Genomic DNA, 21,658 nt, shown 5'->3' with positions numbered 1-21,658 from the left:
ATATATTTTGGGCATTTTATTTACTCCTAACTGGAAACTTCTCAGGTACTTATTGTGATGGGGGCAGTGCAAGAACAAAAACAGCATTAAAAGTAGAAATACAACATGGTCAGCTATGCAAACTACTGGGGACATTTTTCTCTTCCTGCTGTGTTGTATTGCCCTGCTCTATTAACAGGTAATCTTCTGCATGTGCCATCAACAGGAGCTTTGACTTAAGTTTTTTGATTTAACATTCACTATTAGGTGAGATAGTTCTTGAAGGCCCAATTAAATAATATATTTTGTAGTGGAAAGTGCAATTATATTGCAGTAATAAAGTATTTCTGACTAATAAAATCATATTGTATCTAAAGTGCCAGATTTAATGACCAAAAAAAATTGTGTCCTTTAGCACAAAGGTGGCTCAATGAGAGAAAATAAGTGAAAACCGGATGCAGTAGTTATATTTGTACTTTAAGGACCTGAGCAGTTTAAGCTTTTTAAATAATTCTGTTGGAGCTATTGTGTTGCAAAGTCTAAAGCATTTAGTGCATCAGTCTGTTTTTAATGTTTTAATCTAAAGGTATGAGTAACAGAAAATGAGTTCTGACATGAATAGTCAAAATATGTCATTTTCTTTCTAACTTTGATACTTTATGCAGCTTATAGATATAATAATAAGAAGAACAAACGCCATGCCAGGAGGTAGGTGCTGAGACCAAAGTCCAGTGCTGGAGCAGCACCATGTAATAAAGGATCTTTTTTAGCATTTCTTCTAAAAGTTGCAGAATAAGTGTAGCTGGAAATAAATCTTTCAGTTAAATCTGAATGTCTAGAGATATTTGCCGTGATATTTATTTCTGTTGTATGCATGAAGCGGGTTAACTGGAGCGGAGGAGTCAGAGATATGAAAGCTGGCTCTGTTCATTTTGTTTCACTAGGTTGTCTGAGAATTTGTAGTTGTAGAACAATTAACTCGGTGTTCTACCAAGTAGACCTAAATGTTAGATTTTCTACCTTGACCACCATTTTTCACTTATATATTAACAGATTAAAAAAAAAAAGATGGAATCAAATCAAATTTAAAACATCGAAACACGACTTTGGAGTGTAATCTATGTAAATTTGTAGAGACGCAACTTGAAGAACTGAAGTTCCCCCTCCTCCCAGTAAACTCTTTACGCCAGCAGATGGCATAGCAATGGTAAAGTCTTTTGCTAGGTAGGACACTTGTATTTGATGTGCAACCTTGAAACACTTGTCAAAATGGAAGAAAGTGGTCAGAATACGACACACTGCTCTTGTGACATTGCAGAGCAAACTTTTTCCATCAGGACAGTCTCAGATTCTGCTTTGGTCATTTTTCTTTGTCTGAAGTCATTGCGACTGAGTCATTCTGCTTGGGATGTCAGTATTGCTTCTACCCAGTTTTATACGTTCAGAGTAGGAAAAGGGAACCATCCTTTCCCTGTCCCCCTGCCTCCCAGTTTAGGGAACGCTGCTTACTTCCATAATTTTCAGGCTTCCTTCTATGTATGAGGATACATCCAACTTGCAATTCAGGAAGCACTCATTGTATTCTGTAAAATGTGTATGCTTTTTTCCCAAAGTGTCATCTTATTGCCAAGTGGCTGATTCAACTGCTGGTTAAAAAACAGAAGGATAGATGAGAACCGAAAAGAATCTCTTGTTCCTGTGGTCCATCCTCTCTTTTGTCAGTGCAAGCTGTAGGCTTCACTATTGGTAAAATAACAATGACTTTCATTTGTTTTTGTAATGTAATTAAGCAAATATTGCATACATTTTTTGATTAAGAAGCAAGAATAGTACAAATTCAATATGGCATATGTTGAATAAATTAAATACCAGCTAACAGGTTTTATGTTGATAAAGTAGATGTGCTTTCATGGAGATCAGTTCTTTGCCCTGTGCTGTGTAACCATTTTATTAATGATTTGAAAGAAAACATAAAATCATTAGTGATAGAGTTAGCAGCTTTTTCTTTTTTTTAATTGGAAAACCAGTAAATAATGAGAAAGCACAAGTCAGATTGGGTGCAGGCAAGTAACATGCATTTTTACAAAGTCAAATGAAAATCCTGTATTTGCAAGCTAAGAATACAAGTCTGTGCTAAGAAGAATAGGGGTTCTGTTCTAGAAATCAATGACTGAAAAAGATTCATGGTCAGCTGAATATGCTCTCCCAGTACACATCTAACACAGTTCCTTAAGGTATCAAGTATGAGGGGGGATTTAGTGTAATCATTTGTCAGTGGTACAACCGCTACTAGAATACCGTGTTGAGTTTTGGAGAGCCCTGTGGTTCTAGAATGGTGCTGAGAAACTGCAGAGAGAACTGAGGGGGACAATGTAAATGATGAGAAGACTAGACAACATGCCTTTTGGTGAGAAATTCCAGGAAATTCAATCTATCATGGGTAACCAAGGGGATGTGAAGAGGAGGTTTGGTCACAGTATGCAAATAGTGTCACCCCAGTAAATATCAATATGGGGAATAAGATTTAGATCTTTCATCTAATGGGCAGTGGATATGAAAAGAGCCAACTGCTGTAAGTGAAGCTTACACACTCAGATTGAAAAAAAGAAGAATTTTAATGGCAAAGCTAATTGTATTTGTTGGAACACATTTCCTAGAGTTGTGATGAACTTTGTATGGATGGCAGTTTTTTAGACAAGATTGGAAGGGCTAAGCACATGTAAGTCTGTAAGTTAGCATAGCAACAGCTGAAACAAAACAAAAAGAATCTTCTGAAAGAATAGTTGCTCTGTCGGCTTTACAAAAAACCTACCTTCATTCCCAAATTGTAGTATCTCCTGAAGATAAGCAAATGACTACTGAGGGGAATGGTTTCTAGAGCTTAAGGATAGACTCTGTCAAGTGATTTCTTTTTGCATTTTGAGGTTAGGGATCACTAGTTAGAGCATTTCTTCAGTGGGAGTATAGAAAGTCTCTCAAGAGGGGACTGGCAGGACCCAGTGCATTTTTAGGACTGTATTTTTTTGAATCCATCTCCTTAGAAGACAAAAAGTTCTCTCTCACTTCACTTACTTACATGGCCACAGTCCTAAGCTGTGTTTTGGGAACCTCATCCTCCATTCTGAACTCCAAATTAACCAGTTCAAGAGAAGTACATCTAAAAATGACCTAGGTTAATTAGGTCATGATGTTTACCTCTCTCTCATTATGCATTTCTGAAACAAAATATGGACAAGAAGTCACAAAGTGAAACAGATAACTCAGCACTATGGAGTGTGACATTTCTGTATTTTAGCTGGAGTTGAAGTAAATTCAAATCCTAAAACATTAACCCTGCATCAGGGTTTTTGGTGTACTCCAGGTTTGCTTTTCTAAGTTTTTTTTGTTTTTGTTTTTCACAATTTATATTACTATATTTTTTGCAGCTATTTTTGACTCCTGCCTCTTCTCCTTAGACACTGTCTAGTGTCTTCCATTGCTTTTAGATTATTTTGATTCACTAAAAACTAGGTAAATATACTGATGTGATACTGTTCCTATGGTATCTTGGTTAATGCTTTTGCATCTGAGTTCTTTAACACTCATGCTGTAATTTGCAAAGATCCTAAAATTTCTTCCTGTTACTGTGGTTAATCATTCCCATTGGCTTTTGTTTTGTATTTTCTAAGCAGGTGCTTCACAAATTAATGATATATTAGCTAACAACATGATTTATATCACCCAAATTCCTGTATTTCTATTACATTGTGTCATATAAGTCATAAGCCTAAATGCTCTTTCCATTACAGCTCAGCTTTAAAATTAGCTGTGACATTGTCTTCTTTTGGCTATCAGCTGCAGAAACAAATCTGAACATAGACACTCTTTTAAAATCATCAACTTTCAAGAAGGTTTTACACATTGACAGGTGGTAGGTAAAAAGCCAAAAGGAAGAAGCAAAGTGTGTCTTGCATGCATGCTGGGCCTTCTGTCTGGGCAAGAGAAAACAATGTCACAGAAAAGGGAATTCTCACTTTATAAACACATGAACAGTTCATCCTGCCAACTGTCAGGACATGACGAGGAGTCCCGTTCTTCAAAAGGGGATCCAGATATGAAACTTTTTAGAAGACAGATTGTTTTTTTTCCTCTTGGTGCCTCCCCCCATCCCCCAATACCTTGCAAATTTTATCTCCAGCCCGGCCATCAACTCTATAAAGGGAGATAGAAGTAAGAACAGAGAGGAAGGAAACCAGAAATCTGGTCCGATTCTTCCTTCCTTCTACATTTCCGTTGTTGGTGACTCTCACCAGAGCTAAGCTAGCTTCATCTCTAGCTACTTTCTGGTTCCTATGAGCATATTCAATTATGTACTAGTTCTCATGTATCTGATAAAGTCCATTTAAAGGTTACCATCATAGACCAGTGCTCCTATTCCTATTGTATTGCCTTACGGCTCTGGTGCAGTGGACTCACTCTCATATTATCATGATGATACAGCACAAAACTGAGAGGCAGTAGGTCTTTCCTCACAGATCTCTTAAACTTTTTTCAGTTTGCTCCTGACTAAAAGTGGTTTAAAAACCCATTGAACATTGGACAAATACAGGAAATTGCACACACAAGCTACTCTGGCAGAACTATCCCTAGAAATACCAGGCTGGATGTCATGTTTGAGTTACTAATGGGAAGTTTTCTAACCAGAGTTGTATTTTTTTTTTAATATCATTTTGTACCCTCTGGTGTGTTCTGAAAGAAATCAAGCCTCCGTAGTTTAGCCCACACAGCAAGCCATACCTTCACCAGCTTTAAAATTTAAACCTATCATTAGGCTACCTTTTCCACTGGCAGCTTTCCTTAAATTCTAAAATCCTTCAAAGGGCATTGTAGAACATGAAGAACATGATTTTATATTTGGCCAGTCTTAGGCTACTTAGCGCAAATAAAAATTTGTGCCAGTCAGCCCAAGATATGTTATAGCGCCGTTAAAACCCAGCCTTCTGTTAATTAGAAATGTTTTTGCATTGTTTGTGCGATGCGCAGATTTCATGGAAATCGGTTTACTTCTGCAGTAAGTCGTTTTACAGGACAGTCAACAATGTTGCACAAGAGCAATTATGGGAATAAGGAGAATGCCCAAGCTATGGGAGTGAACCCTTTAATGCTGGTACATTTTTTCTGATAAAAGCAACTCACATAAGAGGATATTCAAGTTATTGTAGCAATTAGTTTTTCTAAGATGTCTATCTATATGAAATGTTTCATGGTACGAAAAAAACAACTCTGTGGTAAAATACAAAGTTTATTACATTTCTAGACTACATTATCCTTGTCAGCTAGATTAAAGCATTCTCCTAGTTTCTGTCCTATATTACCATAACAAGTGAGGAAATAATGTAGTGTTGTTACACAGAGCAGCTTATAAATTTTGACATAAGTGTGAGAGAAATCACTTGAAATGTGAAGCAACCAAGAGGAATAATTAGGAACAGCAGAATGATCTCAGTAATATGACAACAGTTTCTAAAGCACCCCACAGGATTGAAATCATCAGGTTTGCTTGACCTATATCTTTAATAATACAGCTCATTGCCCTTGTATTGAAGCTAGAGGGTAAGACAAAGTATAAGCTTTATCATGTTTTAGGAGAAATTGCAAAAAGTTTATTTATTAACACAGCACAAAATGGCCCATTTCTATGATTACCAAACAGGAAAGCAAGTTGGGCCACAGTTCACCACACAGAACACTTCACAGTCAGGCTTGGCTGGCAAAAAATATTATGTAACACTCAAATAAGATAAATGGCTGCATTGGCAGTGGAAATAACCTTCTGTTTAATTAGAAAATAAGAGCTATATGGGACAATAAAAATGGTTACTGCTGCCCTCAGTCACTGTTTAATAAATATGATAGTGCTGAAGATAATGCTAAGTGTTATTTATTCATGCAATATCACAGGCTCAGTAATTGTTCATGTTCTTGATAGTTACCCTGCATGTAGAATGAAGCCATTTCACATTTTCTTTGTTTAATTCATAAAAGGGGAAGAGGATTTTTTTTAACCTTTGGAATGTTTTTAAAAGACATAGATGTGTGATCAAAGTTCATTCACCTCTCAGTGGTGCTGTAAACAACCTACTGATTTTCTTAGCTCATCTTGGGTGTAATTAAGCTTTGCAGTAACACCCATTATTTTTGTGAATGGAAGAGCTAAAGATGAAATTGTTCCACACTTTTCAGGCTGGAGAGTCCATCTGCCTTGAATATGTTTCTACATCTATAAAGAGGAGACCATAATTCAGATTATTGCTGTCCACTGCCGTGTTTATAATTGATATAGTTCTAAGGCCCCACTTTAGCATGCTTTTAACTTCCTTTGGCTTCATTTGGAGCTTTAAGCACTAAGCATGTGTAAGAAGCAAGTCCTGCAAGGTACAGTGCTGAGGATAGATGATTTCCATGAAGGCTTCTCTCTAAAGGGTATAGTGTTTGCTAGTAAATCGAGGATCAAATTGTGTTGTGTGTGTAAGCATCAAAAGTTTCCTTTCCCTGTACAGCATGCTGATTGGATATGGACATTAGAGCTGGTTTTATATATTTAATCATGTGCACGTATTTATCAGATGATTGATTAAAAAGCAGGTTGCGGCATGCATTTTGCAATATGTTTTTAACCGGCTTTGTATCCCAGCCCTATTGCTTTTGGTCGCAGTCTTTCTCTTTTGAACCTACTGCAAGTACAGGGATTTGAAGGAGGATATCAAAGACTTTGCCTGTTTCTATTCAAGGGGAAAATTCAGAAGATGATTCATCTATAAGTTTTACCCTCTTCTTTCCCTCCTACCCCTGCCTCCCCAAAGTAGACTGTATGTCAAGAGGCAAAACAAAACAAAACAAAACCCCTTTTCTTCACACAATTCACTTTAAGCTTCAAAATCCTCCAAAATCCCCAATCTCCCTTTGCAGTCTGGTTCCCACTCTCCAGCTTTCCTCATCTCCCTCTGAAAGAAAAAAGCTCTTCTTTAAGGGACTGATAGGTTGTAGAGCGATGCTTAGCAACAACATTCCTGTGCCTTAAGTAGCTGCAAGCCCCTAGCTGAACCCTTTGATGTGACTGTCAGGGCAGATTTATTTTGTTTTAGCACATTGTCTACTTGTCCAGATGTATCAGGAGATAAAAAGGAGTCATGTTTACACTCTTTTTTTAGGGGGGGAGGGGAGGAGGAGATGTAATTAAATCACATTTTTGATGAATCTCTGAGAGATCAAGATGAAGAAAACAGGAATTGGCTTGAATATAGAGGGGAAACCCACTTGCCAACCTACCACCTGACACTGTAGGAAAATGAAGTGTAAAGCCATAGCACAATGTGTTGATTTGGTTCTGCTGAAGCCTTTGACTTTGTGTTTTTTCATGTGCTGATAGTTCACAAGAATCCAGAAAGGCCTTTAAAAAAGTACTGGTTGCGTTCCACAGACTCTTTCCTGTGTGTCTTGTTTAATATATTTATTTGTCCAGGTTGAAAATAACTATTTTTCTCTAGAATGTTAATTTTATGGATCGCATATCGCAGAAGAACTTCTGGCTGCGATAAGTGGCTGTCAATCAAATACTTAAAAAAGAAAGAAAACATAAAAGTAATAATAATAAAAAGCCTTGAGCCTCAGTGATCTTGAATAAACAAATGTGCAGCGTAAGGCAGGCCTTGCTGAATTCTCCCAGAGAACAAATACCACAGATAAACCCATTTTTGTTTATTTACTTTTTTAACTTGCACATTTAGCAGCACCATTCTGAGCTCTATTAATAACCTGCGGTGTGCAGTGACAAGTCTGATTCCAGCATTCAGTGTGCTATGGGTATGCCGAGCGAATAAAATGCTAGTTTTAATCTGCTGTTACAAAAGTTACCCTATTTGCATTTTAAATAGGTTACACTACAGCACCCCCTTCTGCTGACTAAGTAGTGTGACAAGAGATTCCAGCTGCAATTCAGTGTTATTCCCACATGACAGAATTAAGATGCCTTGAAAGCATTTTTAACCTTCCAGTTCCATAAGTCCTGTGTCTATTAAGCAAGGAGATCAGTGCAGCTCAACAACTGTCACTAAGCTACTGTTATCCTACAATTTTTAGGGTCTAGCTTTCATTTTTGCATCACTGTCCATGGTTCAAAAAAAAAAAAAAAAAAAAAAAAAAAAAAAAAAAAGCAGGGACAGCAGAATGAAAATCAGAGTAAAATTAACACTCTTAGCATTGCAAACAATTATACTTGGTCAGTGAAACATATACACATTCCTCTGATTTTCACGGACTGAATATGTTCTCAAGTGATACTATGTTATAGACTCTTAATTCATGGAAAGGTCTCAGAGGTTTCTATACGAATAAGCAATTTGCTTTACTGTTTCTCTCTTGACTTTTGAGGAATCTGTGGACGTCACCTTGACAAAATAAATAAGGAGGTTCTGAATCTTCTCTATTTCAAAATGTAGGATATGCATGGCATGTTGTTCAGATGAATTTGCTCACCATAAACTCAAGTCAAACTGGGTAAGTGTCCATCTTAGTGCAGCTAGTGGTGAATCTTTACAATAGGGTGGAGTTGTATGAAAATAAACATATCACTCTGTTTTATGTAATGGGCATTTGCATTCTGTATCTGTGTTTATATCTAGTCTGTATACTATTAAGAACTACCATATCATAGCGTAAATCTCCGATTTATGCCAGTTCAGAGACTGCTGAAGGAAAATGGTATTTTCCATCTTGTAAGTGAAAATAGATTGTGGCTGTCTTGTTTTGGACACCTTTTCTGTTTGCTCAGACCAGTTTGATAATTGCTGTATGGTACAAAGGAATGTGCAGAATAGTATATTTTGAACTGGCTTCATTCATGTAAGATTGTTGTGGAAATGCTTCACAGTGAATTTATATGCTCAGAATACCATATTGTAGAATATGCAGTATTCTGTGTAATACAGAATATTTTAGACTAGTCTTCTGCTTGAAAGAAGTTGCAAAAAAGTCTTCTCTTATTCAGTGGGAATTAGACATGAGAATTTAAGGGAATAAGGCTTTTTTGTAGTTGTGGTATTGGTTGAAAAGTATTGCAGAGAATGACTGAAGGAAACTTGAAATATAATACAATATCGATATGTTTCCATTCACAAAAGTAACTTGCCTATGTTTTTGCATCTTCTGTTGGAGTTACAATGCCGAAGAACTCAGTATTGTTCTTTCAGGCCTTCAGAGCGGTTGTGCGATGAATGAAATGCAACAAACGGCACTACTTGGGCAATGGTGAGGTGGGAATTTAGACTCATTGCCTTAGAAAAAAGGTAGCCTCTGTTCACCCAGAGGTCCATTTGTGGTTCTCTTTACAAGACATCTCAAAGAATGGTTGTCTGCAATTCAGGATTCTCTGGCAAGACTTGCAGAATTTTCAGTTTTGAGTATGGCAGGTTTTATCAGGGTTTTCCTGTACTTTATTACACTGGATGTGCACCCATTAAATCCTTCTGATGTATGTATATGCATACCATAAATGTTACACGTGTTCCCTGAAGCTCTACTGGTAAAGAAACACAAGATAAAATGTGCGTTTCTTGCTTGGACTTACCTTCCCAAACTTGGAAGAGGAGTGAAGCCCAGCAGATTTTCCATTATTGTTTTATACTTTTAGGGGTCACTTGTCATGGTAATTTCCTGATTTTCATTAATACTAGTCTGAAAGGGAAAAAAAAGTATTCAAAAATATCTTTTAGGGCTGAGTATGATGTAGCAACTATGAATTTGTTTTGTGGGTTGGTTTTAAATGGACTTACTATTATTTTAAAGCTTATTTTAAAATTATTATTTTAAATTCAGTTTTACAGTGAATAGACTGCTCATTGGATTATATTAATGGGTATTCCTTTCACTCACTGTTGTGTTACTAGAATTTGTAAGAGCAGTGCTCTGTTAGGGACAGATTCTACTATCTATCATAGTGAAAGATACTGAGCCATTCAAGGGGTAAGGTTCAACTTGTCACAAAGGAAAATATTAGAATCCGGTCTATGATTAAGGGGGAGGTTGTAATTCTGAAGTTTCTTTCCTTCTGCTCGTGAAGCTGATCTGAGGAGCAGATCTCTTGCCTCCTTCTGCTCCTAAATGTGTGTAGCTAAGACACGATTTTTAAAAAAGACATTAAAAGGCAAATACCATACAATAAACAGTCTTTTTTTTTTTTTTTTTACTGTGCTTCAGAAAAATAGCATTAAAGAGATTCTAAAACACTTGACTTTGAGTGATATAAGTTGAGAAAGAATGGTCTTGAAAGTCGAAGAAACTAATGGGTGTTTTTGTATGCGATGTGTTACAGTAGAACAAATCAATTCGGGCTCCTTAGATGCAGTCATTGCCTTGTGATTATATTTGTGTAAAGTCTTGGAGCCTTTGATCAAGGAAAGGCATTTGTGAGTAGGCCTAATCCAAGCTCTTTAAGGTGTTTAACTTGTGCGGGGAGGGAGGGGGGTGATAACAGCTGGGATTTAAATTTAGTTTTGCCGAACTTTTGTTTTGAAAGGATTTCTATTATACACTGCTTCCTTTTCCATACAGAAGATGGATCATTGAGTAAACCTAAAAGGGAAAGAGGATATGGGAGGAAATGGGTGGGGACTTTGAATTAATCTTCTGAGGAAAAATGTTTGATCAGCGGGTAGGAGAGGATGAAAACCTCTGATGTTGACAGCAGGCAACTTTCTGACTAGTGTGTGATTGACAACTTTGATGCTCCGGTGGGGAGCTAGTGTCCAGCCGTGCTCAGGCATCCTCTGTCTGTGGGTGGTAGTGTTAATAATGTGGCAACTGGAAAGATTAATTGTGGACAAGCAGCAGGATTACGAGGAGGGCTTCACAGGTCTAAAAGGAACAGTGGTAGGAAGGCCTCTGATCTGTCAGCCCAAAAGGAAATTAGTTAGGGCAGGCTGGAGCAGGCTTAAAAAGGGGGGAGGGGGAAGATGGAGTAGTGGGAGAAGGGAAGCATTTAGGATATTAAAGCAAAATGTGAAGAGGATATTGAAATAGGTCAGAAGGGGACGGGGCTAGTGTTCCTGAAAGACCTTAATACACTGCATCCTCTTACAGTACATTCAAAGTTGAGCTTGTTTTGCAGCGACCTGCAGAGTGACTTTCATAGTGGTTAGAGCTGCCCCAGTAGGTAGAACTGGTTACTCATTTTCAACATGAGCTTGACAAAAAATTGTTTATCCTCTGCCAACTATGAACTCAAATTAAGAATTTCCAAAGAACCCTAAATGCAAGATACATAGAAGAGAGTTTACTTAAGCTGTATCTGCAAGTAACTATCGACTGTATATTTTACTTCCCACCCTTTTTGGTAGAAGTAGGGATTTTGCCAATAAATTCTGTGTTACCATTAAAGAGGCCATTCATCATGCTTACTAATGTTATTAATCAAGATACACCACAGTACCCTTAAAATGAGATCATTTTGATAAATCATGTATGACATGAAAAGACTTTATTCCTTTTAAGTGCAATTTAGACTGTAATTTTTTTCCTCATTTATGATTCATGGGAGAAACATGGATGAAATTCCCTTGCACATTTACACCTTATCACCAGTAATAATTCAAAACTACTCTTAGATGAAAATTCAAGGTCTGATTCACCAAAGCTGAATGCCAGCTCATTATTTTCTGGCATTCAGTAGTCCAAAAATAATGTCCATACATTAGTTGCTTTTCACAATAGTTGAATTTGGCTGCACACCAGACATATCGATTACACTCAATTAAGTCTAAATGCATAAGAATTATCTTATGTTCATTTACATTTTTGACCCAGTTGCACCTTGCTTTCAACCTTGCAATTTAATTTTAAGTGAAACCCAAAAGTTATAGTGAATTCAAGTGATAAGTGATAGTCTCTCATATATGAGAATGAGGGAAATATATTCTAAAATGCTTTGTGTTTTTAAGCCCCGCTACTTCTGTTAAATAAGCAAAATTATCTTGCCTTTTCTTGTTAAAGGTCATCAGAATTGGAAGGCCAACCAAAATATAAGATCACTGTTCTCCTTGTCTTCCTAGTACTGCAATAATTTGGCCTACTTCATTAATAAGATCAGATATGAAAATAGCCTGGTAAAATGTCCAGAAGGAATATTTGCTAAGTTCAAAGTCACAGTTTGGATTCTAGCTGAAACAGTCATGTTATGTATTAAATTTAAAAATGTCAGAAAAGATCTGCAGCATTTTTTGCGAACTTAGTTATAAATCTTGGGTAAATGTTTGTTTATTCTAGCATTTAGAAATATAAAAGGGAAAAATCTGGTAGATTTAATTTGCAAAGCAGAATCATTAAAGTCTTGGTATTTCTCACACTATGATTCAAAGAGGATCGGCTTGTCTGAGTTACAGTTCTCCCTTTGCTTCCTTCAGCAGTTGAAAGCATTTGAAGAACATGTGTGGCTGCCAAAAATAACAGACCATTTGTATTTTTGTACCATTGGTCTGTACGAGTTCGTTTGGATGCAGCCAGTTTATATCCTGATACTACACAGGAGGTGCCCTTTCTAGCACGATCCAAATCTTTTTTTATTGCTTGAATGGTGGAATTAAGGTATTAAGCAAATGTACCTTTTCTTTAGTTTAACTAGGTTCCAAAACTCTTGAGAGCCAGTTGCCAAAGTGTGGCTGACTTCATTCTCCCCTGAATGTTACCTGTGTCACTCTTTCTTTTTTCTTTTTTTTTTTCCTTCATGCCTTATTTTGTGCTTGTGTACTTGAAAAATTTTTTTCAGTTTCACATCACACTAAAAGTAGTTATGCATCAGGGACTTAGAAGGTCACACTCTTGATGTTGCTGGATTTTTTTTTTTTTTTCTTATTAAGAGTATTAGATTGGTAGGCTGGAGAAACATAAAGTCAAATAAATCCCTTATCCTACCAATACCTGCCCTTAAGTTCCTTTCTTTTCTTATAAATTCTCTTTACTATTACTAAAAAAAAATAATTTGGTATAAAGATTGCCTATAGTTTACATGTAAATTCCTTGTAATGAGATACTTTTCTAATAATAAATTAAAATGACAGATCAGCTCAGACTTATCAGATTGTATTTGTTGTCTTTATTGGGACTGGTTAAATTACTATTTTTGATTTTTAATAAATAGCTGCTGATTAAAAAATAGTCACTCAGATGTTGTGACGTTCAGCGAAAAATGAGTAGCACGGTTGTTTAAGACATGAGATTGAGGTAAAAGTGGACATTACCCTTTTCCTTCCTTTCCACCAGCCGTATAATACTCACCTGCCAGGGTGGGGTTTTTTTTGGTTTTCAGTACTATAGTCAGATGTCTAAAAGATTATCGAATAAGTCACCATTGACTGTGAGTAGGGTGAGTGAGGTCATCTCAGTAAGCCTGTAGTGATCAGGCAAGTTGTGCTTGTATCATGTGCATGTATCTGCTCCCTCTCTGCCCTCAAAGAAAGTGACTGTAATTTATTAAGTTCAGCAATGCCAACTGCTGACCTGCAGTTACTGAGGCTTGGTGCGGAGCGGGGAGGGGGGGAATCGCCGGCCCCCAACGACGGCGGGCTCGGGGCGGGCATGCCGTGCCGCTGGTTGGTTCTGCTGGAGCATAACAGGGTGCTGGTGTCCGTCACAACCTCAGGCTGAGCCGTGGGAGACCTGCAGCCCGGCGCCGGCTTTCGTGGGCTGCCGGCGCGAGCGCCTCACTCGTGGCTGCCTTGGTGGATTCCCTGGTCGCTTGCTTGATCCCGTCCTTCACGCCGAGAACCAGAGCTGCTGCTCTTCTGCGTGTTCCTTGCATTCGGGGAGCAGCACAGAAATTGCCAATACAGTTCTTCCCGAGCGGACGGGATGGTTTCAGGCCTGCTGTTTTGGTGCTTCCTGTAATTATTATTTTTTTTTCTGGTATCACAAGGCTTTCCAAGGTCTCACAGTGAAACCAAAGCCCTGTTGTGTTTGGTACTGTGCAAGTTTCTGGGAAGAAACAATCCCTATAGAGTAGTGTTTTGATACTCTCTGCAAACATGTCACTAATTCAGCTTGTGATTAATTAATTTAAGTCTATTTTTGTTATTAGTCAGGCTGTGTTCTTCATTACACAGTATTTATATGTGATGGATATATATATTTAATCTGTAAATGATGAATTTTTAATTACTAAGATTTTGAAAAAATTGTTGACGAGCAAGTCTGGAAAGTTTCTGTATGTTATATTGCAAATGTGAATAAATCTAGATGGTCCAATATGCTAATAGGTTTAAGACATGCGAGTTGCTGCAGCCTGTGGTACAAAGGAATGATTTAACAAATTGCTACCATGCTGAGACTTACATAGATGAGCAAGTTTTCAAAACATATATAATTTGTTGAAGACTGTTGCCAGTGTAACACCTGGGTAAGACACATATGCCTAAGAGATCCAAAATGAACCCTTAGACTAGGTAGATGTTTATGCAGACATTTCTTAAAATAAGTATATGTCTGTTTAAGTGTAATTCATTTTAAGTATTGGGTACAAGTGCATTTAAGACAGAACAAGCTTATCAAGCAAATATTACTGTTTATTTGAATAAAAGGAAGAGTTTTTAAAAAGGAGTTATGAGTCAATCTCTTGAATTGGAAATACATTACAGATTGTCCCATTAGTCTTATACATTTTTGGAGAAATGGTTCTGTAATTTAAAGGGGCAGTGCAGTGATTTCCTTCATTCTTAATTGTAGTTTTCCCATGGTTATATTAAAAATTTTTGGAAACCAATCCTATTTCCTTACTATATCTGAATTTTGCATCTGATGCATTGGGCTCATCACTGCAATGTCACAATATTATTTTCCATTTTTATTTTGAATGTTAATTCATCTCATAAGAAGCAATGAGCTTTCAAATTGCTAAGGTCACTTCTCTGTGATCGTACTAGACGACTTTGACAGGTGTTAAAACTATGATGAATGACAATAAACAACAATGTCACAGAACACAAGTGTTCTTGATAAATGTGGGTCAGACTTATAAAATGAATATCATGCTATCCCCAAGAAATTTGCTTCTTCATCAGTCTTCTGAAGAACATGAGTCATAATCTGAAATTCTGGAGATGGGAGACAGTCCAGTACTAGAGAAGAAACATGTTGCAAAAGAGAAATCCCAAATGCTTAAAATCTTTCTAAGGTGACAGATATGCAAGAGAAACTTCAGTCTATGGCTTGAATTCCATGTTAAATACTATATTCTTAATTATTTTGGTTTTTTTCTCTCTGTTTTATTACGAGTGACTATCAGTTCCAATATTACTTATCAAGGTATATCATGTTCCTAAATCTTTGCTGAGTATGTATTTTTCTTGCATGTGGCTGGGTAAATGTCAGTGGCATATGGTTCACATACTTGTAAGGTTTATCACCCTGCATATGTGTGTTTTCTAGATCTCAGTATACCTCTTCCCATATATCTATAAAGAGATATTGAGAACTTTATTTATATAGCAAAATATGTATCAACTCCCACTTTTTCCACGAGCTATCGATTTCCCCCCACTTCATTGTTTCTGAAAACAAGAACATACATGCTAGTGAAATTATAGAGCATCATTTCCAACTTTTGCCCACCGTGTACAACATCTGATTTTAAGGATGAGCGTGTTTGGCATAAGAAATCAACATGAGCTGAATGACTGTGATTCATTTTGGAATTTTTGTCTTTTGAGGTGTTTAACTATTTTGTCAGATTTATACCTTCTAGACACTTTTACTGCTTACTTTGGGTAGAGGTTTGTTTTTGATTGAACAAATTTGTAGCTACCGCATCTCATTTCTGCATTCTACCATCTGTCTTATGGATGATGTCTGAAAAATGTCTGACTGAGCTAAGATTTCTCTCCTCCGAAAATATTCTAGAATTAAGTGTATTCACCCAAGGAAATCTCCTTTCGTGTGTGTGTTTATTGAAACAATTTTACTTATTACGTCTTTTCATAAGTGTTTTGTATATCCATTGAATCCTCCTCAGGAAGATGACAATGTGCTGCTGTTCTTCCTATCTTTTAAAATTTGTCAGGTATAATATAAGAGTGACTATTACAGTTACTGATGTGTATAGGTGTTGTAAGAATCTGTGGCATGCCACAGATTTAAGGGTGGTCTCTTGACCATGCTAAGAAAGGATAAATATTGAAAGAGAGAAAGTAGAGAAAGACTAGGATTCAAATACAGGCTATGTGACACAAAAATATCAACTATTAACAGGTGTTAATGGTATTCCATTGTAGCCAAAATGCCAAATATCAAACCTAACCAGCATAGGCTAATATCAAGCAACATCTTACTCTTCAACAGAAGGTAAATTTCCTAAGCAATACCATTGCTTTAGTTAAAATTACTCAAAGTTGTGGGGGCATTTTGTTTCTTATATAGCACTTTCCTTCCTACTTCAGCTTCTACAGTGTGTGTGCTTTTAAGGAACGTGATTTGAAAGTCTGGTAGGCTATCTATTTAGGCTCAAATACAACAATTTTAACTCAGACAAAACTCATAGGTTAATCTTAAGTCAGAGATAGGGACACCAATTTAGCAAAATGTTTGGCTATGTGAATTACTTTATTGAAGGAACTACTGCCTTTTTAGAATATACGGCTTGTACTGTGATATACTGCAAAATTTGGATGACTAATGCTTGCAAGAATACAAGCTTCTGTAATAATACTGATGTTAGAATTTTCACATTGAGCTATTTGGTGATCTGTTCCTATAAAACCTGAATATACTACCTATTTAATCCAGCCTTCCTCAAAGCTGTTTGCATTTGTAGTTACTTTCCATTGCAACTAGGACTTCTGATGGAAATGTCATGAATACTTGATATGTCAGTGCTATTATATGTCAAAATACTCTTGTAGATATTAAGAACAATACAGTCTATACAAATCTCTTTGGAAAATATCTTAGGGCCAAGTATTGGTAAGCAATAGGGAAAACAAATTGTCTTCTTTCTGCAGGTGTGCAGGCTTACTTGAAAACTTGATTCAGAATTTCAGCCAGTGTTTGTGCAAAGTGATCCTAACCCTAGATGATTTTCCATAGAATTAAAGCTACTCTAACTGAATGCTTAGCAGAAAGGTAATGAAAACTGTTCTATATTTGACAAGGAATTATATACTGTACATAAAACAGCAGCAAAACATCAATAAACAAACCCTCTTGTTCTTGCTTTTCCTAAAATTGGAAATAAAGCTAAATTGCCCCTTCACTCCAATATCCTTTTTAGAAGCTCTTGAATTTTGCTCACTCAGTAGTATTTGCTGAAAAGGCAAAGTCTCTTCCAGTAATTTTAGGAAAAGCTATCATCAAGCTGTCAACAGTCTAAATTGAGATTAAAAGAACCAAAGAGAAACCTTCACTATTATCAGAGTCCCAACTAAGTACACTTGAATAGACAGATAACATCTAGAATGCACAGTATGCAACCACCTCTTCCTCCAGGTTTTGGAGTGACTTAAGCAAATAAAGTCTTATGTTAAATAGTGACATTTTTTGCTTGTCATATCCAGAACTTCCAGGCTGAAACAGAAAACAGACAGTTGTGAATAGATGCCTTTTCTTGATATTTGGCATTCACTTCAGAGGTCACATTGCTATGGGGCACCTATCTAATCCTCTGAAATGTTAGAAGCCCTCAGCTCATGTTGGCCATGAGGGGGAAGACCTCCAGTACTTCACAGACCAGGATAGATTGGGCTGTATGTTAGGATTCACCAAAATCAAAGGGTGGTTTGCCCCAGCTGAAAGACCGATGTCTGTAGCTTTACTTCTCCAGAAAGGAGGCTTTGTTATCACTGGAGAGACAGTGGAGGCAGGATTTTCTATGTTTTCTCTGATCTGATCTGTAGCATCCTTGGTATTTCAGCAAATCTGTCTGTATTAAGTTGTCTGCTTTGCTGTATGATGTGTTTTACCTGATTTTTGCTGGGGACCAAAGGAGACTATAAATATCATCTGACATAAAAATTGAAAGCTGATCTCCAAAAGTAAAATATTAGTAGTACTAATCCACTGAGTCACTTACCTTTTAACATTTTAATATACTATCCTCTAAGAGTCCAATGGCTATGACAAAGAAAAGGTTTGTAAGTAAGTTACAGCCTTTAACAAAATATTACTATAGCTACTTTTCATTATTGTGGATTTCTAACTGAGTGTTATTCTCAAGTTTGGTCTGATAATTAAGTTTGAATTAGTATTTAAACCTTTTCTTCTCCAAAACATTATAGCCCTATTTTATACTTAAAGGCCATATTGTAACCAACCTTTGTAAATCTGTTTTTGATTTAATTTCAATGAAAAAACTATACATCTTGAGGATATGATTAATTATAAAAGGAAGAAGTGAGATTGAATCAGATTGCTTTGATGACTCTTGCAGCATATAATCCAGTGTATCATTGGATGCAGCTTGTAGCAGAAGATAGCAATTATTTTCTCCATACTCCCTCTAATAAATTAGTACTGGATTCTAGAAATAGTTTAGCTTTGTATTTCCTCTCATTATTTGCATTATCTTTTCTGTTAGAAATTATCATTTAACTTTTTTTTTTTCCTAATAGGATAGGTAGTTTCAGATTCTTGAAGTGAACACTATCCTTGGAGTCCTAAAAAAGAACCAAACAAACAAAAAACAAACAAACAAAAAAAAACCCTTTAAGTGCATTGCAATGGGTAGATTGCAAATGCTCCAGAGCAAACTTGGTGCCTGAAACTGAATGTGTCACTATCATGATATCAGTCCATCTAATCTAAAAAAACCTCTTAAACTGTGGTGATGATTCATATTCACCAGCAAGATCCTTTATTTTAATATCTTCTTCAAACAGTGTAACATCGCTACTCTATAACTAAAAAGCAGGATGGTAAACGGCACTTGTCTTGGCTTTATATTGCTTTCTCCCTCAGACAAAACCTTCTTCAACTGGATGAAGTATAGTTTAATATGGATTTAAGTGCCACAGTCTATTCTTTTTAAAACAGAATCATAGGATCTTGAAATTTTTCTTTTCTACAGGGAAAGGTTTGGATTTCCTCTTTTCCCATGTAGCCTTTTGCTGTTAAGGATTCTGAGCAAGATTTCTTGCTGCTTACTTCTTAAATGACTTAGATGACTTGTGTGGGTTTTTAATGCTTTACTATTAACAAATCTATATACTTTTCTACTTTTTTTTACATTAGAGGCATTATAATTTTTGAGAAAGCCCTTCACTTAGCTTGCAGGACAGTGGAATAGTAAAATCTGTTCTTTACTTTCAAAGGCAAGCATGGTAGCTCTCCCTGCTACCAAGCATCCCAGCTTTCCATTTTCCATTTCCTTTTTGCGTGCTGACTCCTAGCCTTCCTTCAGGTAAACATTAATCTGTTTCACCAAGAGGAGCGTTTTTAACATTGCCCAAAGATTTCCTGGTAGAGATGGTCATTTTTAAAGCTGTGAGCTGTATGACTATTCTTTTAGTGACAGTATCCTAACACCACTGTGTGAACTCTATAGGAGTACAAAACTACTTTTAAGGGGTTGCAGGCAACCTTAACAAAAAGAAATAAATCTCGTTTCCCTTCAGTTACCAATGTTCTTCCATGACTGGTGACTCTGTGTATCTGTAAACACGTCATACAACTCACCTTACAGGTGCGTCCTCTTTGCTTAGTCATTGACTTTCACTTACAGTATTGATAATATTTGTTTTATCACACAGGCCCCCAGTGATGCTGCCTCCATCTCTCCAGAAATGCACTATACACCTCTGCCGTTGGGATCCAGGGACCTCACCAATCACAGAGGTATAAACTAACCTTTTACTGCTGTGAATGGCTTGCAAGGTGGTAAGCTTTGCTGTAAGGACTTCTCTCTCGATTAGTTATTGCTGCATTGGCACTTTACAGAGAACACTGTGCCTTTCAAGCACTAGATGAGAAAACCATACCTGTCAAGACTACAGATTTTAACTCATATTAAATAGGATTTAAGGGTAGTCTACTGGGAAAGCAAATAAATCTATGGATAATAACGTTCAGTGATATTTTTTTGTGGGTGAGAGAAAAACGTAGAGATTAAAGTACTTAACTATTGCTAAGTAGATGATTACATGCAGCATTGGTAATTCTGGAAGAATTTGTAAACTTTCTAATATTTGTAAAGAGACAGCTTTTTGGCAATTTAACAATTTAGGACTATAATTTTAAAATGTTAACACATTTTCATTGCAATAAAAAGGGATTTTTCTCTGTTTTTCAACATTAAAGGGGGATCAGTATTCAATTTCCTTTTTTACCAATCCTTAGAACTTAAAAAGCACCTTGGGCAAATTCTTGAATTCCTTCTGCATACCTATGGAGCACAAAGTTCAGGAAGCACGTGGAAAACTGGAGCAGTTGTGAAGGGAGCATTCCAAGCCCTTTCACCTTTGTTCCAAAGGGGAGAAATTTTATAAAGCTTGTGGTACTCTTCAGCTTGAAACTACACCAAAAATAGTCATGTTTGCCATGTTGTACATTTGATACCTTGCGATTTCGATGTTTCAACTGTTTTCCAAACTGATATCATGTAAATCATTTGTGTAGAGACATGTTTTATATAGGATACCTGAATCAACGTCATATTTATATTTATGAATTTATGGTAACTTGGTTTCAAAGTTATCTTAGTGTGTATTCAGATACCATAACATTAGAGAAGATTGAAGGAGAATGGCTTACTACTTGACACCTACTGCAAGAACCAGGCAGGTAATGCAACTGAATAAGGATCTGTGATTCAGACGGGAAAGGATGAGGACAATTTTTTACTTTGATTGCTTGCAGCCTTTATCGCTATCGTTGTGCCAGGGCTCAAATGGGTGTCAAGCTACATCCTAGTCATGGTGCAAATTGCCATGCTCTACTGGAACTCAGATGTCCTTGAAATGCTGCAGTGTGTTATATTCTGACATTGAGGTGATGTAGTAACTGGTAGTTTTTAAAGAGAAAGGACTGAACCAAAATATTGGATTTGAGCATACACCTCTGTTCAGAGATGAGAATCCTCCACCCCGCACACACAAATAACCCCAAGCACAGCCCTCCCTTTTGCACCCCCAACCCTAAATTCCCAAGGTATGAGTTGTGGCTTTAATTTCCAGGTAAGTGTGTTTGCTTTGAGACTGGAGTTCTGTTGTTGGATTAAATAGCTAGGATCTAGTATGAAAAGCAAGTAGAGTGAGAGAATGTTGTAAATGCTGAAGTTCTACAAAAATACACACAAAAAAAAATTAAAAGGCAGCTGCTAGGTATCTTCAGATTTATTTATTTAGGTGACAATGAATTAGCAGTGTGGCTTCATGGCTGACTTTGGAATCTGATTTTACCAGGGAGAAGTCAGTAGCTGTAGGCATCAGAAGCTGCGTGTCTGAAATACGGATTGACTTCTCTTGCTAGGAAGCAGTTCTGTGGCTTTACATGCCGCTAGGCACATGTGCCCTTATGGGTGTTCGTTCAGAGCTGGGTCTTACAATGTCCCACATCCCACTGTCTTCACTAGGGCTTGAGAGTGCCTGCTCCCTTACTGTGAAAAGGGAAAATGATACTACCAAAATTATTGGCTTTTTACCCTTAGCTGTTTGCATTTCTTCATTATTTC

General features: G+C 36.8%; 1 protein-coding gene across 3 annotated transcripts in view; it reads left to right on the top strand.

Annotated features, from left to right (window-relative positions):
- The window catches only part of LRMDA (leucine rich melanocyte differentiation associated), a 714,902-nt gene that overhangs the window by 586,544 nt on the left and 106,700 nt on the right, over nucleotides 1-21,658 (top strand). For all 3 annotated transcript variants that reach the window (XM_064513828.1, XM_064513829.1, XM_064513830.1), the window contains one exon: nucleotides 19,740-19,824. In XM_064513828.1, coding sequence (XP_064369898.1) covers nucleotides 19,740-19,824 — 85 coding nt within the window. The remainder of the gene's footprint in view (nucleotides 1-19,739; nucleotides 19,825-21,658) is intronic.

This window comes from Dromaius novaehollandiae, chromosome 6, assembly GCF_036370855.1.
Source record: "Dromaius novaehollandiae isolate bDroNov1 chromosome 6, bDroNov1.hap1, whole genome shotgun sequence".
NCBI lineage: Eukaryota > Metazoa > Chordata > Aves > Casuariiformes > Dromaiidae > Dromaius > Dromaius novaehollandiae.
The sequence above is the reverse complement of the archived record's forward strand: the minus strand, read 5'-3'. Positions and strand labels throughout refer to the sequence as shown.